At 43.3% G+C, this 18,466-nt stretch overlaps 1 protein-coding gene across 1 annotated transcript; it reads right to left on the bottom strand.

Annotated features, from left to right (window-relative positions):
* Window positions 1-1,184: 1,184 nt before the first annotated feature.
* SLC20A1 (solute carrier family 20 member 1) lies at window positions 1,185-17,604 on the bottom strand. The gene is made up of 11 exons (XM_047745293.1): window positions 17,375-17,604; window positions 16,334-16,951; window positions 16,057-16,197; window positions 15,756-15,841; window positions 11,261-11,357; window positions 7,461-7,580; window positions 5,701-5,970; window positions 5,034-5,592; window positions 3,884-4,069; window positions 3,025-3,109; window positions 1,185-2,163 (listed from the first exon to the last, which is right to left on the bottom strand). The coding sequence occupies exons 2-11, from the start codon at window positions 16,677-16,679 to the stop codon at window positions 2,002-2,004; spliced, it is 2,052 nt and encodes a 683-aa protein (XP_047601249.1). The 5' UTR covers window positions 16,680-16,951; window positions 17,375-17,604; the 3' UTR covers window positions 1,185-2,001.
* Window positions 17,605-18,466: the final 862 nt, after the last annotated feature.

Raw genomic sequence — 18,466 nt, 5'->3', positions numbered from 1 at the left:
GAGCAGAGAGCCCGACGCGGGGCTCAATCCCAGGACTCTGAGATCATGACCCGAGCCAAAGGCAGCGGCTTAACCCACTGAGCCACCCAGGCGCCCCTTCCTAGAGAATTCTTGATTGAAGTATTTTCTCAGCTGTTTTCTCCCAAGCCAAGGGGAAATGTTGAGGCTGGTCACTATTCATTTAATCACAGGGAAGACACGATGGAGGACTGTGTGAGGTCACACAGCATCAGGAAAGGAAACCAATACCAAAACTCAAGAGCATCTCCTCCAAAACCTTCAGTTCAGGGATTAAAGCTAAATTCTTCTTTACCATATAGAGCCCCCTCCTTCCTTCCTCAAATAAAAAAATCACAAGGCTACTTTCAGCCAGCCCCAAAGGCAACAACTGATGTCAATTCTCTGCTACCATGTAATACTGGGAAAGATAAAGCTCCCCAGGCCGGTTCTGTCACCTGTAAGAGAGGGATAAAAACCTATTTGAAGAGGTCTTAAGGATTAAATGTATATTAAAAGCTTAGCACAGTGCCTGACCTTAAATGGTGAACATCAAGGAGTCCATGGCATGTACCCAGCCAGTGATCTAATCTCTCTCAGGCATAGGTCAGGCAGGCTTATCTTTATGTGGTACAGTGTGGCTTCTCAAAAGCATCTTCCTAAAACACAACTCTCAGGACAGGAATCATCAACATAGTTTGCAAAGCAACGTACTTCTCATTAACTGTTCTGATCAAGGGTAAAAGAGATAATGGGTCCAGACTGAAGAACCCAACACTGAGCATTTTTAAGTTGAGCTACCCACATACACATATACACACCCCACCTGTCTTAATATCCTTCATAATAGCAAAGCTAGGGACATTCTAAATAAGGATCTGGTAAAACAGTCCATTCAAACAGGAAAACTTTGTGGCTGTCAAACAATGAGTACATTTATACATGCTAAAGTGAAAGTGTCTAGTCTGTGCTATTATAAGGAAAAATGCCAAAGAGCTACAACAATACCTATGCAGTTAAGTCATGTACATTCTGGGATCACAAGAAACTTACCAGGGAGGAGTGGGAAAGTTTAAGTAGGTCGGTAGTTCTCATTTAAGATGAGAAAACTCTCCTAAGAATGGCATAGGGCTAACTGATTTGGAGCCCAGATGCTTCAAACATGAACAAAAACCATGAGAACAAAATTTTCTAAAAACTGTAGGCTTTTTTATTCAGTTAAGAGGTAGACAGATGAACATGGAAGGCTGTCCCATTTAACTTGCCCAAAGTTCATATTCCACTCCATTCATCCATCCCACACTGCCATAAATTGTAAAGAAATAACCAAGACGGCCAGAAGGCTTTTTCTTCCTACTTCTTTTCAGCAGTAATTGTCAATGAATTGCTTGCCAAGAAGTTTCTACTAACTTAAAAATTTTCACTGTGTCCAAAGAACCTCGTCCCTATAAGAAGTTCCCACATATGCCAATGGAACCTGCCACTACCGACAGGAGGGCAGAGTACAAATGGCTCTATTTCTCTAAGAGACTACAAGGGAAGCTTCAGTTATGTTTGTTGTTCGGTCCCTGTGCATGTTAGGGCAGAAGCTGGTGAAACCACCAAAGCAGAGCACACTGCGTCAAAAGGCTCTGAATGGTTGTTTAAAAAAAAAAAAAAAAAAAAAAAAGGAATCACAAGTTATCTTCAGAGACAACATTAAAACATAATGGAATTGAAGCCTCATACAAAAAGTAGAGAATTATGTACAGGAATTCACAGCCCAGAAGGAAAAGGGACCTCAATAGGAACCAGTGGAAACCCAGCTATTTTACATAGCTAATTTTGAGACAAGTTGTATTTAGCACAAAAGCAATTATAGCACAAGTAACACTTCTCTCCCACAGCTCCCAAACTTTAAAAAAACTCTTGTCGGTCTTCTGTAACACTGTGATCCTTCTTGAAAGGAGCAGGAATGTGTAAGGTGGCCCCAAACATCGACACGAATTGTAATCTCAAACAACTTCACGCTATGAGGATGACATATTTGAAGACTGCCATAATAGCAGCACTAATAACGCCAGAAATGGGGACGGTAACAAACCAGGCCATAAAAATGTTGCGGAAGAGTCGCCAGTCAACAGCCTTTTTGGATCGGAGCCAGCCGACAGATACGACAGAGCCCACCTAGCAGAGAGGGATCGAGGACACTGGTTAGGAGAGGCCAATGGTATTCTGGTAACAGACTCATAATCGTACACAGGTAAGCAGCCCCAAACTGCTGATGAGACGGATTCCATGAAAGATGGTTTGTAACAGGATAAGAAGCAGATTACTCATGGGAAGACGAAGGCAATACAAAAATCCAATCATTACTTCTGTGGTAACTGGGGTAAAAAGACGAGAATGAGAACACCTCCTTTTTCTCTCCTGAGCTACCAGCATTTTAATCAACTGCTTTGATAAAGTATTAAATAAATCAACTGTTTTAATAAATTATTTTAAGTTTCAGGTTTTCCAAGCATCATTTTAGAGGAGGACAGATATCAGACCTCATAGCCAATCACCTGGAGATACCCTAGAAGACGAAGTATGACTCACAGGCTCCAGGATGAACCAACTTAAATTGCCTTAAGGAAGCTAGTTTCTTCCTTTTTCTAGTTATTACATGGCCATCGAGCAACTTCAGAATTCAACAAGATTCTCAGTTATTTCAATTCTGAGGCTATGAATATACGCCTTCTATAAATAACGCTGCCCTTCAACAGCCCAACATGCCTCACAGATGGGTTAACTATCTGTAAAAGGACTTTCGCCATTGTTTGGGGAGAACATACATTATCGGCTTAAATAAGAACACTCGACCCAAGGAATTATAAACTGTAAGCCTTTACATTATTGCAGTCATTTGTCCTAAATTTGTGAACTCTTCAAGACTCCAACTGCATAAAACTTTCTAAACCACAGTTATTACATTAAAAAAAAAACCTCTTTGTATTATTAGAACCATTCAATAGACACAGTTCATATACACTACACTATACTTACTTTACAGTGTGTTGTACTGATGGGAAGACCAATATTTGATGCAATTACCACCGTGAGGGCAGATGCCAGTTCAATACTGAAGCCACTGTAAACATAAAAAGATTACTTGTCAAGAATGGAAGGTAATCTTTTTTATAAGCTAACATTACCTCAAAGTTAACACAATCTTACTGTGATCCACTCAGTGATAAAACCTAACACTGACCTAACATCTTTCATTTGCTGTAGCTCCTGAAATCTGCTTTATTTTTACGATTTTATTTATTCCTTATTCATTTGAGAGAGAGAGCGCACAAGCAGAGGGGTGGGAAGAGGCAATCTTAAAGGGAAGAGCAGACTCCCCACCGAGTAGGGAGCCCAATGTAGGGTGGGATCCCAGGACCTGGAGATCATGATCTGAGCCAAAGGCAGACGCTTAACTACCTGAGCCACCCAGGTGCACCTGAAATCTACTTTAAATCAGGCTCTCTTCCCTCTTTTCTAACATTTTTAAGGTTCTAAGGGTTCCTAAGAGCCCATTATTAAAGTCTGCACTTCTATTTTGAAGAATGTAATGAACATTAATCTTAGCTCTCAAGTAGAGACAAATAAAGGACAAGTATACAGACTATTTGCTCCACACACAGCCTTTCTCAGAAAAGTTATGTTATTAAGAGACCACTGGAGATGAATATTTGACCAAAATTTTGTTTAAGGGCCAGACAGTATGTAAAATCAAAAAAGTTCACAACAATGAGAGGAACACCAGGAAATAATTCAAGCTTGGGTTACATTAGCTGAAGATTCGTGTGGTAACACTACACAGATTATGCATCCTAAGAAAATGAGCATTAGCCTAAGACCTGTTTTACCAACTTACCTAGAGGGTGTGATTGGTGTCAGATCTTTCCCCATGGTCTGGATAACTCTCCTTCCCCAAACCCACAGACCAATACAAATACCAACTCCACCATAGAGCAGAAGCCATATTGGTGTTGCCACTTTTGAAGAAACATCTCTTGTGTCATAAACCAGATACAAAGCAACCAGAGGACCAATGGCATTGCTGAAAGAAAAAAAAGACAAAGATGATTTTTCAGGCAGAACTAGAATTTGGCAAGATCCAGTTTGCTAAATGACCTACTAGATTATTTAAAGCAAAGCTGTCAAGCTCATTTAGCAAACAGTCCTTTCAACAGAAATAAATAGAACCCCAACATACACAGCAGAAGAAAATAAAAGCTGCTCTCAAGAGAAGAATCCCATGCATTTGGTGGCCTCTCATCCAAGAGGTAGCCTAGAACAACTCAGGTTCCAATGACCAGTTTACAAACCACAGAACTAAGGCCAACAACATCCGAATTCATTCCCTAGGGCAGAGATTTTTAAGCTTTTCATCTCAGTATTCATAGAATTTACTATCACAGAACTGGCCCCTATCTTGACAGAGAAGACCTCTCCCTGAAGAATATCTGTGTTTATCATTTACAGAAACATTCTTTGTAATCTCTCGGGGGGGGGGGGGGGGGCGCAGTATTTTTTTTTTTTTTTTAAGATTTTAAGATTTTTTTTTTTTTTAAGATTTTAAGGTGCCTGGGTGGCTCAGTGGGTTAAGCCTCTGCCTTCAGCTCAGGTCATGATCCCAGGATCCTGGGATCGAGCCCCACATCGGGCTCCCTGCTCAGCGGGGAGCCTGCTTCCCTCTCTCTCTCTCTGCCTACTTGTGATCTCTGTCAAATAAATAAGTAAAATCTCTTAAAAAAAAAAAAAAAAAAGATTTTAAGTAATCTCTATACCCAACATGGGCCACAAACTTACACGCTCTACTGACTGAGCCAGTTAAGCACCCCTCTAAAAAAAATTTTGCTGCCTGTTTAATTAAGTCAATAACAGTTATTACCTCATCCTCTCTAGATTATTCGTGTCCCACAGGGTGCTATGGTACCAAAGCCACAACCATAGCCTTGTGTAAAAGGGATAAGGTGATACAAAACTAGAAAGCATAACGCTGAGATTCCAAGTCAACTGACCTGACATCATTTCCACCATGGGCGAATGACCCAAAGCAAGCTGTAAGGATCTGCAGGAACTGGAAGAGGAGAGACACCTCTGGTTTATCCTGGTCATACCATTCTTCGAGAGAACCGCTACTTCCTTTTCTCTCCCCCAGACCCATCTCTGCCTTGACACTCATGTCCATCTCGGATGCCGAGTGAATATCAGACACAGCATTGCAGTAACTGGTGTAACTGTCCATTCGAATTCGCTTCTTGCTGTCTGCGTTAGGCCAGGTCAGCTTCTCCATTTCTTCACCTTTCTGTTCACCTTCTTTGGCACGGAATGAATCCAGAGGCATGCCACAAATTGCCATGGTATATGAAGTATAGCTATTATTGCGCCTCAAGGGTTTGTCGCCAGAGTCTCCCATGCAGTCTCCCACCTTGGCGAGATGTAATTTATGGAGCAGCTCTTTGTATAAGCCAGAATCTTTATGCACAGTGTGATACTGATAGTGCCCACTGGAGTTTATCTGATTACTGACGGCTTGATTGAACTGAACAAGGTTCCCATTAGGCAACTGCACTGCCCCTAGCCAAGACCAAAACAGTAACGTTAAAAACAAACATCATGGGGTCCAAACAATAAGCCTCCTCCCCAGTACAGGTAACAAAGTAAAACTCTTCTCACTCCACTCACCATTCATGGTGCCGTCTATGCTGGTTTCCTCTTTCAGATCCACAGTGGGAAGCCGCTCTTGCTCTGGAGCTTCCTCCAAGTCTCCAAGTTTGAATGAAACTGTTCTCTCCTCCACCACAGCCCGGAGGGGCACCGTGGCAGATCCTACCTCAGCAACAGGATTCCTGGTTTCAATATCACTGAGAGACAACTTTGTTTCTTCATGGTCTTCCTTCAAGCTATTCTTTTTTTCCATTAAAGGGCTTTCAGAAGGACTAGACTTTATTTCTCCTAGAAAAAAGGGGGGGGGGGTTGGTTTGGTTTTGACCAAACTAACTCATTCCACACCTCCCCTCCCCCCACCTCAAAAATATCCATCTCAAAGTAATGTATTTCAGTGAAAATTCGGGGTAAGTTTCCTTGTCTGCTTCACTTGCCGTATCTCCTATCTTTCCTTTGGGAAGAAATCAACAGTGCTTCAGCAGTCACAAACTTTTTCAGTAAAGGGCCAGACAGTAAAATATCTTAGGCACTATGGGCTCTGTTGTGTATTCTTCTCCTTTACAAAACAAAGGTTTCGATTTTATAAGGATAAAAACTATTCCTAGCTCCCTGCTAACCCATTCTGAGGTGAAAAGTACCTCAAGCATGAGGTAGACAGACTGAAAATTTACACTGCATCTAATTCACGTTCTTTTTAAAAAAGGAATGCCCCCAAATTTCAGTCTAGGAGTTTAAGCAAAGGAACAGCTCAATGCAGACAACTAAAGAGGAAAACTCGAATTCCCACCTCTGTAAAACAGAGACGTGCTTTAATGTTCTGCACCTTATGGATCTAAATGCCCCGACTAGGCAGGAATATCCTCTGCCCAGTCTACAATGCCCAGTACATTTACACGTGTTCATTCAGGCAGCACAACCATGCTATAGACTAGGACCTAAAACATTAGCAAGACTTGTCTCTTCTCCCAAACTGAAGGAAAAACGAGAGCAGGAGGTCATGCAAGCCTCATTCCCACTGTGCGCAGGGCACAAGCACCTCAGTGCAGCTGCAATGACACAGCACTCTTCCTAGTGCCCCTGCAGTGTGTGCAGCCTTTCACTTCCCAAAGACAACGGTGAAATTTCTAACCAAGCACTTGCAGATGAAAAGGGCAGAAAGATTACTGTAACAAATCTCAGCCAGTAAGGAAATGAATACAAGATTTAAGTAAGATTTACACTAACAAAATTTATTCTGTATTTAATTATACTCTACTACCGTAATAGTAACGGTCTAAACAATTCCTTCACATTAACAATGGAAAATATCTACCTCTCAAATCTGTGTGACAATTCTGAGAACAGACCACATCTAGAAGTCAGATACTAACAAGACACGTAAATTTGCATGTCAAAATCTGAAGTTACACAGAAGTAGTTAGAATAGTTTCCCCCTTGAAAATTTTATGCCTACTTATTACACTTTAAGATATCCTCATATTTCGAAGTTAATGTTAAGCTACTTCTCTGTGTATTTCTGTCACCAGCAACTGATACAGTCAAAACTAGATTAAATGACCAGTTCATCCCCAACATAGGTCAACTATTCCTTATGAGTAGGTCTCAGGTCATTTCAAGTCAATAAAAACATAGTTTGGCTAATAAACCCATCTCCTGAAATCTCACTTAAATTCCTGACTTTGCCAATCTATCCGAATAGTGTGTTTTTATTAACTGATCACACAAGAAGAAACGAGCACATTCCTAGTTAAAATGTTCTGCCACAATTTGTTACTTACGTTCGATTTTTCTCTTCATCCTGGGACATACAAAGAACCAGACGATAAGGGCACAGAAAACTGCACATCCCACCGAGATGAGGATGGTGCCCCACAGAGGAAGTTTGTCAAAGCCCAGCACTAGGAGATAAAATGGTGCATCTTGAAAACCCCAGGGCAACAGCCCCCTGCAACAATGTGTAAACCCTCCTCTGGGGACTCTGGAGTTCCCCAAGCCAGCCCATCACCCTTTACAACTGCTGCCAGTCTTAAGTCCACAGGGTTTTCATTGTGTTCCTGACTACATAAATTCAGGAGGGGAGAAAAATCCCCCAGTCATCTGAAACCCACACCACCACCTCCGGCCCACTCTCCACACCTGCTAGATTAGGTTCAAGTCTCCCAAGCTCCTTCAAAAACTGGGTTTTTTTTCCTTTCTTTACTTAGAAGATAATAAGGATCGCTATACTCAGATCTGCAACTAGCTATGAAAAAATGGAAGCATTCTACTCCCTAGCCTCCAGATGGTAGCTGCCACACATTGTTTGCATATACAGATTTTGATGTTAAAAAGAAAAGGGGCCCCAAGAGTCATCTTTGTCATAATGACAGAATTCTCCGTGGAAGTTACCATATCCACTGTATTACCCTCCAGTAAAATCCTTTAAAAAGATTATCTCTTAGGAGACATTATCAAACTAAGATACAGAAAAACCAGATTATCTATCAAAAGATAAGAGTAGTTCAAAGGGCTATCTTTCACAAAAAGAAAATAGTTTAGTGGTAATTTCATTAACAAGCCTTATCTTAGAGACTTGCCTACTTTCCACCTAGCTTTGGGATCTTCAGTATCAGTCCTCCTCTGCTTATCACTTATATGCCAACAGGTTCCAAGCCACTAGCCTAGACTACTGACTGAAGCAAAGCACTATACAATTCTATTTTAGCCTAAAACACGTTATAATGATTATAGTTCATAGTTCATCCAAGAATAGCTTGGCTACCTGCAGTTCTTTAGCTTTATTCTGATTAGGAATTAAATTACTTATAAAATGGAAAATCTAGGGGCACCTGGGTGGCTCAGTGGGTTAAAGCCTCTGCCTTCGGCTCAGGTCATGATCCCAGGGTTCTGGGATGGAGCCCTGCATTGGGCTCTCTGCTCAGCAAGGAGGCTGCTTCCCCTCCTTCTCTCTCTGCCTGCCTCTCTGCCTACTTGTGATCTCTGTCAAATAAATAAAAATCTTTAATAAGAAAAATGGAGGGGCGCCTGGGTGGCTCAGTGGGTTAAAGCCTCTGCCTTCGGCTCAGGTCATGATCCCAGGGTTCTGGGATCAAGCCCCACATCGGGCTCTCTGCTCAGCAGGGAAACTGCTTCTGCCTCTCTCTCTGCCTGCCTCTCTGCCTACTTTGCGATCTCTATCTGTCAAATAAATAAATAAAATCTTTAAAAAAAAAAAAAAAAAAAGGAGGGCGCCTGGGTGGCTCAGTGGGTTAAGCCTCTGCCTTCAGCTCGGGTCATGGTCTCAGGGTCCTGGGATCGGGTCCCGCATTGGGCTTTCTGCTCGGCGGGGAGCCTGCTTCCCCCTCTCTCTGCCTACTTGTGATCTCTCTCTGTCAAATAAATAAATAAAATCTTTAAAAAAAAAGGGAAAATCTATTTTCCTCCCAATTATTATTTAAAAATCAGATATAAATTATGGTCCCTTCAAAACTAAAGTTCTATAGTGACTATAAATCTTTCCATTTTAATTCTAACCATGTATTTAGTCACACAAACTAAAATATTCATGAAATTTAATCAATCTCTATCACATTTTAAATCTGCCTGTGTTCCAAGTTCCCCAAAGAGGGGAAAGGAGAAGGGGAAATTTTTCTTGTAAATGATCCACAAAGAACAGAACAAAAACATCCCAAGTTCCTTTTTCAAAAATGATTGAAAGTTTACGTTTCTAATTTCACTGAACTACGAGCTTTGCAGCTACCAGATAAAACATCAGTGCTGAGGGACGCCTGGGTGGCTCAGTTGGTTAAGCAGCTGCCTTCCGCTCAGGTCATGATCCCAGCGTCCTGGGATCGAGTCCCACATCGGGCTCCTTGCTTGGCAGCGAGCCTGCTTCTCCCTCTGCCTCTGCCTGCCACTCTGTCTGCCTGTGCTCACTCTCGCTTCTCTATGACAAATAAATAAATAAAATCTTAAAAAAAAAAAAAAATCAGTGCTGAGAGCCTCACAGGAAACTTTTTTAGTTTAGCACAAAGACTTCAATTTAAAAAAGAACGAGGGGCGCCTGGGTGGCTCAGTGGGTTGAGCCGCTGCCTTCGGCTCAGGTCATGATCTCAGGGTCCTGGGATCGAGCCCCGCATCGGGCTTTCTGCTCAGCAAGGAGCCTGCTTCCTCCTCTCTCTCTGCCTGCCTCTCTGCCTGCTGGTGATCTCTGTCTGTCAAATAAATAAATTAAAAAAAAAAAAAAAAAATCTTAAAAAAATAAAAAAGAAAAAAGAACGAAAATGCATGCAAGCTTTTCTTTGCCCATACCATTTGGTAAGGAGTCTGGTATCCCCTAAGTAAGATCAATGTTCTCATTAAGTTGTTCATTTTCTATCCTAATTATTCCAAAAATAAAGACAAGGTTAAAAAAAATACTGAGCTAATTTCATTTTTGGTCGTGACTTATTACTTCAGTGAAGTTTAAGAAACAAGTTATGATCCATTAGTCAGAAAAGTAATCAATTAAGTTGCCCCAAGGAGCATTAAAAAAAAAGCTAGAGAGGGGCGCCTGGGTGGCTCAGTGGGTTAAACCTCTGCCTTCAGAACTCTGGTGGTGATCTCAGGGTCCTGGGTCCTGGGATTAAGCCCTGCATCCGGCTCCCTGCTCAGCGGGGAGCCTGCTTCCCTCTCTCTCTGCCTGCCTCTCTGCTTACTTGTGATCTCTATCCATGAAATAAATAAAATCTTAAAAAAAAAAGGCTGGAGAATTATCTGAAAATATGGGTGCAGAGCACACAGTAAGAGCAAGCAGCTTCTCTACATGGGTGTCTTGGGCAGCAATGTACAATGTATTTTTTCCAGTGGGTCACAGTCAAAAGATCAAAAGCCACTGACTTGACCATCAAGTCAAATAACCCTAGACAGCAAAATGACTGATCAAAGCATGTAACGTCCTGTAAATTACAAGTGACTGATCTTTTTCAGATCCCAAATTAAACACGTATCATAATTTAATCCATGCTTTGCCTTAGTCCCAAAATAAAAGCAATCATTTTTAATCTTTATATCCTCACAAATTATTTTTCCTCTTAGCTGCATGAATTCTTCTTCCAAGTGCACTTAGACCAGTTGTTAAACATCCCAACTCTTCTCATTCAAGCAGATTCAGGGAAGTAAATTTAGTGCTTAGAGACAAAGGTAGCTCCATTTGGGAGAGAAAAATGAGAATATCCAGCAAACCAGTTCTAAATGACTGATTATTGAAGACCAAATGTAACTAATGACTCTTCAGTAGTCAGTAGTCGAGGTCATTATCACTTCCAGTATTTTCAACATAGATAGGAGAAAGGGAGGGAGAAGGTCATATTATCGTGGGTCCTGTGAAGACTAAAGAGTAAAGGTCTGTAGTGATTTAGAATCTTAGCAGGTCTCTTTGGTTGAAAAACTATCTAGGTTAACTCAGCATACACTAGCCTGCAGCCTTCTGAAATGGGCGCAGGCCAGCCACCTTCTAGGAGATTTCAGCCCTGTAAAGCAAAAAGGGGTAAATTGGGCATTTAATGCAAGTTTTATAAACAACTTAAATTCACATTTAAATATTTTGGTATGTACTTACAAGGTGCTCCAGTATACATGATGGAAAAAAGGTTTATTCCAACTGTGCAAGCATAGAAAACTGGCAAAGCTCGCAAACCATTAGGAACTGGATCTGCCTGTAAAAGATCATTAAGATCAATACTTTAAAAGGTGTTACAGTTAATTCATTTCCAAAGAACCTTGTAAACGGGGAGGTCCAGGAATTACAGTGCCAGCTAATAGTCTCCACAGTAGTAGGAAAAACCCAGTTAGCCTTGTTCCTAGAAGTCTCCCTTACCAAGGCTGATCTCATCTTATACATCTACCTGAACCTAAGTTTGTGTTTGGTTTTTTTATTATTTGAGGGGGGAAGGGTGCTATTTCTAACAAGGCTACTTATACCAGTGACCTGTAATGTCCCAAATAATCAGTTTCATCACCCAGTATTTTTTTTTTAAGATTTTATTTATTTATTTATTTGACAGAGAGAGAGAGATCACAAGTAGGCAGAGGGGCAGGCAGAGAGAGGGGGAAACAGGTTCCCTGCTGAGCAGAGGCCCCAATGTGGGGCTCGATCCCAGGACCCTAAGATCATGACCTGAGCTGAAGGCAGAGGCTTAATCCACTGAGCCACCCAGGCACCCCCATCACCCAATATTCTAAGGAACCTGATGGCCAGAAGTAAATCTGAGCATACATCTGAGATGTACTATACATTTGTAAAAGATGTCAAGACATAGACAATGAGATGTGAGGACATTTCTCAGCATGTCTGCAAAGATTTCTTAAAACCAAAATATGCAGAATTTACCTGTGACAACCATCTTCTCTAGACATCAATAAATATGCCATTATTAATGATCTACCAGAGTGCTAAGATAAAAATGAATTGTACACTAAGTCACCTCCTCATTCAACAGACTATGCCAAACACTATTCTGGGCACTAAAATATGGGAATGAATGAGACAAAGTTCCTGCCCTCAGAAAACTGGCATTTACATTCTAGTACAGAAAAAAACAGCAATAAATACTATAAAGAAAATAAAGAAGAGTAAGGGGCAGTGATGGAAGGAGGGGCACACTGGGGAGTATCAGTGGAACAAAGACACAAATGTGTTAAGTCAACAAGCCAGTACATATCTAAAGGTGGGAAAAAAAGCCAGGGGGGAGCGTGTATTCCAGACAGAGTACAAAAGCCCTCACGCAAAAACTCCAACAAATGTTTAAGGAACTGCACGGCTAGTGTGACTGGAAATAAGAGTCGCATTAACAACAAATGTGTATTAATTCTATAGGAAAACACCGAAGTCAAATCCTTAAAGAGAATACAGATCTGAATATATGGGGAAGACTAAACTTTGAAAGATACTGCCCTAAAGGTTTAATGCGGTCTTGATCACAATCCAAAAGAAAATCTTGAGAAGAAAGGTAAAGACCCAAAGTGATTCTAAAACTTCTGACTAGGGATGCCTGGATGGGTCCTGGGATCTGAGCCCCATGGTGGGGGGGGGGGGGGGGGTCATCCCCTGTTTAGTGGGGAGTCTGCCTCTCCCTCTCCCCCAGCTCATATTCTCTCTCGAATAAATAAAAATCTTTAAAAAATAAAGAAAAGAAATGAAATACAAGCTCATAGTCTAAAAGGCTAAATTTGGGGGCGCCTGGGTGGCTCAGTGGGTTAAAGCCTCTGCCTTCGGCTCAGGTCATGATCCCAGGGTCCTGGGATCAAGCCCCGCATCGGGCTCTCTGTTCGGCGGGGAGCCTGCTTCCTCCTCTCTCTCTGCCTGCTTCTCCACCTACTTGTGATCTCTGTCTGTCAAATAAATAAATAAAATCTTTAAAAAATAAAATAAAATAAAATAAAAAATAAATAAAAAGCTAAATTCGTAAATCAGCCAGGAGGGTGGGGAGGGCAGGATAAAACATAAACTGTGTTCTCCCTTTTAACTCCCTCCAGACTCCTCTGGGTCACTCACAACAGGTAACCAAGGCTAACAACTTCACAAAATTTGTATTACTGTATGACCCATCTAACACACACTTTAATCTTTACCTGGAAATAATGTAAATATCTCACCATACAGTTACGTGAGATGTGAAAGAGGGGTCTTCATAATTCCCCATCTTCAACCAGAATAGTCCACTGTTTACATACTGGATGTTCCCATAAGCCTTTGTATAAAGAAAAAGGCTTCTCTGAGTTTGAAAAGATGTCCCAGATTTAATGTGATTCCTAACAAAAGGGAAAATGCCAAACAACCCGTTTTCTCTGACTAGCATTTAAATACTCAATAGGAAAATTTACCCTTTTCCCCTATTTCCTGTTTATTGCCCTGGGTCCTTATGAGGAAGTACAGCACCTCCATTCTGGTTTTTCCTAATAGACTACCCAATACCCTTGGAATAGACATTGAGAAAATAAATTTTTTTAAAAGTAATTTTAATGTTAATTCCCAAAACAGAATCTTAAGTTGGAAAGCATTTTAATGGTCAAATATTCAGAGTTTAACAGCCAGGATGCCCAAAGGTTACCAGAATAAGGCTGTTTTCTTGAGATTTAAAACCTAAGATAACCAGAAGTATTCACATTCATCACCTAAAGACTCACCGATAGACTGGACACAAGGGTATATATGTGCCATGGGGAGGAAAGGGGGGCCTGGAGGTCAAGAAGGTCCTCAAAGTCAATACTGTTTTAAACACTATTCCAATCATTCTTGATCATGTCCACCCTCATTCCCCCATAATGAATATATAGTTAAGAAGTTAATATACTTAAGCTACCAACTTTGGGGAAAAATACCTGCCACGCATTTCTCAAATCAGAGATTTGGGCCACTAAAAATCCCTCAGAGCACCACACCATTCTCCCTCCAAGAAGACAAGTTTGTTTTGGCTGGAGACACACAAAGCCTCTCCAGAATCAGAACAATCTGCTTCCCAATAATCAACAAAGACCCAATGTAAACTTTTTTTTTTTTTTTTTTAAAGATTTTATTTATTTGACAGAGAGAGATCACAAGCAGGCAGAGAGGCAGGCAGAGAGAGAGGAGGAAGCAGGCTCCCTGCTGAGCAGAGAGCCCGATGCGGGGCTCGATCCCAGGACCCTGAGATCATGACCTGAGCCGAAGGCAGCGGCTTAACCCACTGAGCCACCCAGGCGCCCCCCAATGTAAACTTTTATATAAAGCAGGAATCCCCTACAGAGGATCCTATTAATTTTCCTGGTTATCTGGTATAGAGCAAGCTATATGGCTCTAATAAGAAGATTGAAGAATCTGAGCTGTGACTACTGGTATGCCTCAAATCTAAGCATCATGTTATCATATGCTACAGCAGTTCTGGGGATTGGGAGGGTAGGAGCTCTTCATACCTGTTTGCTAAATAGAACAGTAGCAAATTTCAAGACCAATAATAGTAACAATTAACTATTTACTCTCAAGTTATAGCCAAACTACAAATGTTTCAAATTTTCCAAATATTCAACTGCTATATTCTACCACACTCGGGTCACAGGAAAAGTGACTAAAGAATCATAGTATTTCCACAAAGGTACGAATCCTTCCCTACAGAAGCTTACAACTAGACCAAACAAATGGCTCTGAATATATTCTTACCCTTTGGGATTAAGCTGCCTATCTTCCTTCACTCAGATTTCTAAGCTACCTATCTTCCTTCACTCAGATTTCTTCCATTTAGGAGCATTTTTAAGAACTTACAATGGACCGTTAAGAGCCATTCACCTCAAAAAAAGGACAACTTTGTTTCCTGAGCAAAATGCATTTATTCTTACTCACTAAATAACTCGGTCCAATGACAACATCCCTTGTCGTCTACATTTATTTTGGAGCCAGCACCAGACTTCTAGATAAAGAAATGCTATTGGGTCACTCAAAAGGGATTTTCAAATAGCACAGGAAATTAAATGACTGGAAACTTTTTTTTTGGCCAAGAAAAACAAAACAAAACTACCTTTATTGGCTCTTTTTACCCAGTCTAAGAAATTAGAGTCAAGTCACTGTGAGAGATAGAGTCTCCACCTAGAAGCTTACAAACTGGTTATGATAATCAGTACTACAAAATTAACTATGTGGAGACCCAAACTACTCAATTTAACGATCAGCTTTAAAAAAAAAAAAAAAAGAAAAAAAAAAAAGGCCTCAAGAGACACTGTGACTTCCTGAACCCCACGCTTTTAAGTCAAATCGATCTGCATATGATGGTTTAGGTAAAGCAATAATCTGCAAACACCTCTACAAAGCCCCCCTGAATAAATTTCCTTATTTTCTCGTTCCCAGCCTCTCCTATTTCTTGGGGGACACCACAGTAGTCATTCAATTTTTCCTGCCTGAATGCATTCCTGGTTACCGCAAACTTGTTTCTTTCAGAGAACTTAGCGACATATAAGAAATATACCAAACATAAATTTTTTAACTTTCTAAAGCCACACCAATCACATCTGGAAGAATTCTAGCAGTCTGAATACCACTGAGCATGACCCACCAAAGGTCATAAAGGAGGAGAGAGAAGGATTACCTTACGGAGGATGAATGCACGAACAAGGAAGAATAAAATTCCAGACATAATACCAGAAAGCAGTGGAGAGATGAACCAAGACATCACTGGAACAGAACACAATAAAAAAAAAAGAAAAAATAAATGTCAACTAATGAAAATCAGAAACCAAAAACAAACCAACCCCCCCCAAAAAAAAACCACTTTACATTTTAATATTCTATCTTCAAAATTTTTCTATTTTACACCATATATTTCATATAATGCCATGATAGCACATGACAAGAATAAAAATTTAAAAACCATTTAGAATTAAACATACCAATTTTTATCAGTTCAGACCACTTGACACCCTCCTGCCCCTTTGCCACAAGGGAGAAACCAATGGTTGCACCAACAATACAATGGGTTCCAGAAATGGGAAGCTTCAAAAACGAAGCCACTAGTTGCCACACAGCAGAACCTGAAACACAGGCAAGTTTTATTAAATGGCAAAATTCTTAGGAATGCGCTGCATTCTACAGAAGAAAATCTGAAAGGGAAAGCACAGGAAGGGAAATACCCATTTGTGCACCCGCCATTAAGGGACACACACTTACCAAACATCGCACTGACAGAGCCGGCCATCAACAGCTGTTGGGTCGAGTTGTACATCTCCACGTCGATCAAGCCCTTCCTGATTGTTTCGCTCACTTTGGCCCCCAGTAGGACGGAGCCCACGGTTTCAAAGATACTAGCTAGGATACAGGCTTGCTTGAGGGTCACTACACCTGAGCCCACAGCTGTACCAAACGAATTTGCTACATCATTGGCTCCCACGGAGAACGCCAAGACAAATGCAATAATGAAGCCCAGGATCAGCATCCATAGGTAGTCCACCAATGGACCAGAAGCAGCAGTAGCAGCAATAGTACTGGTAGTCAGCGTTGTCACGGTAGATTCCATTCTCTAGACTAGTGGTTTTATTTTTTTAATTATAAGAGAACTACTGAGCGGCTTTCAAGATGTGTAAACAGAATATGAGGTATCAAAAATGCTATAATAAATAATATATATTATATAAAATTAAATACTGTAAACTACGGCACAGAAACCGAGCTGGGGAGTTACTGCTATACGCTGCGTATGGGCATCTGTTGTCTGGGGTTTCTTTGGCTCTGGAGGGCTAAAAGCAAGGAGAATTCCATGGCGGAGAAGAGAAAGGACGCAAGTTCATCCTGGGGGGGGGAGGGGGGGAGAAAATAACAATAGCAGCGCGCCCTTGGGGAGCCCGTGCAGCACCTCGCGCTGGCCCACGCGGCAGGGGGACCCGGTCTTGACCCCCGCCCGCGGCCCACCGGCCCCGGCCCCGAGCAGGGCTCGCGAGGCGGTGGGCACGTGGCGCCGGGGACCTCCTCGGCCGGCTCGCGCCCAGCCCGCATCCCCCAACCCCCGCCTCCCGCCCGCGCGCGCCCTCCCCACGAAAACCGGAAAAGGGCCATTCCCGCGCGCGCCGCCCGGGGACCGCCAAAAAGGCCCGCGGGCGGGCAGGGTGGGGGAGGAAGGCGAACAGAAACGAAGCCAGAATCTCGCCGCGCCACGGCATCGGCGCCTGGCCGCGGGGACAAGAAAGCCTTATCCAAGGTGGCGCCACTACTCACCAGAGGAAACGAAGAGCCGAGCGGGAGACGAGAGGTGCAAGCTGCGGCGGTGGGCTGGAACCACAGTCGCACGCACCTAGGGTCGACGAGGAGTCGGCCCGGGGCGGAGGCTCCGGAGACGGTTCGGCGGGGCCTGGCGACCCACCCTGGAAGCACCCGCGGGCGCCTCAGCGGCCGAGAAGAGCTAGCACGCAGCGCGCACCGACAGCCATCACTCTGGCGGCACACGCCGCCGGCCCGTACTTATAGCCCGGCGCCGCGACCCGCGTGACCCGCCGCGCCGCGCCCCGGCTCCGGAGCCCCGCCCCCGGGATGGCGCAGCCCCACCGGCCGGCGTGTCCAACCGGGTGAGCCCGACGGCGGCGTTCATTGGCCGGCTTCGCGCCGGCGGCCACGCCCCCAGCGGGGAGCTTGTCCACGTGGGGAGGGCCAGCCCCGTCTCTGCAGCCTCGCCCTGGCGTCTGTGTACGGTCTAGCCGCACCGGTTCGTTACTGTTGGAGGCCCGTGGGGGACCCTAGCGCTACCGCGGGAAGTCGCCATGCGGAGTTATAGAGGCCGCGCGACCAAGGTCATTCCTAGTCCCTCCACCTCGCGGGTTCACAGTGCTGACCGCTTCGCCAGCCTCCCTTTGAGCGCACTAGTGACCTGCCGCGCGTCCAGAGGCCACACCCGGCCGAGTTCCCCTCCCGGCCGTCCAGTGACGCTGCGGAGAGCTCGAGCCCTCGGGCTCCGGATCCAGTCCTGGCACGTTGTCGCACCTGTGACTTGCCCTTGGCCAGAGAAGCACTGGCCCTCGCCGGGGGGAGGGAGAAGGCTCACGTGGTCGCTTTGCTCCCGCAGTCATGCACTTCGGTGAAAACAGAAAGACTGAAGAGTCACGAGAACCAGGTTGTCTCCCAGTTATGGCGCAGAGCCTTAGGAAGGCTGTGGGTCATTAATTTCCTGCAGACCTGTGTTTTCTGCGTCGTGGCGGTGGCGGGGGGTGGGGCTTGTCGGGGTGGAGAAGGACACTGCTTGTGATTCAAATCCTGACTCCTACTTGCTGCAGTGTGTCACCTTGAGCAAATTCCAGATCTCTCAGACTGCACTGT

Source organism: Lutra lutra, chromosome 9 (genome assembly GCF_902655055.1).
Source record: "Lutra lutra chromosome 9, mLutLut1.2, whole genome shotgun sequence".
NCBI classification, from domain to species: domain Eukaryota; kingdom Metazoa; phylum Chordata; class Mammalia; order Carnivora; family Mustelidae; genus Lutra; species Lutra lutra.
This window is presented reverse-complemented; position numbering and strand designations above follow the sequence as displayed.

Excerpts from the sequence above, each read along its gene's own strand:
- SLC20A1 (XM_047745293.1), bottom strand. The coding sequence starts at position 16,679 with ATGGAATCTACCGTGACAACGCTGACTACCAGTACTATTGCTGCTACT. Across the intron at positions 11,358-15,755 it reads GTGCATTCATCCTCCGTAAG|GCAGATCCAGTTCCTAATGG; the intron begins GTAATCCTTCTC and ends GATCTTTTACAG. Across the intron at positions 4,070-5,033 it reads CATGGTGGAAATGATGTCAG|CAATGCCATTGGTCCTCTGG; the intron begins GTCAGTTGACTT and ends TTTTTCTTTCAG.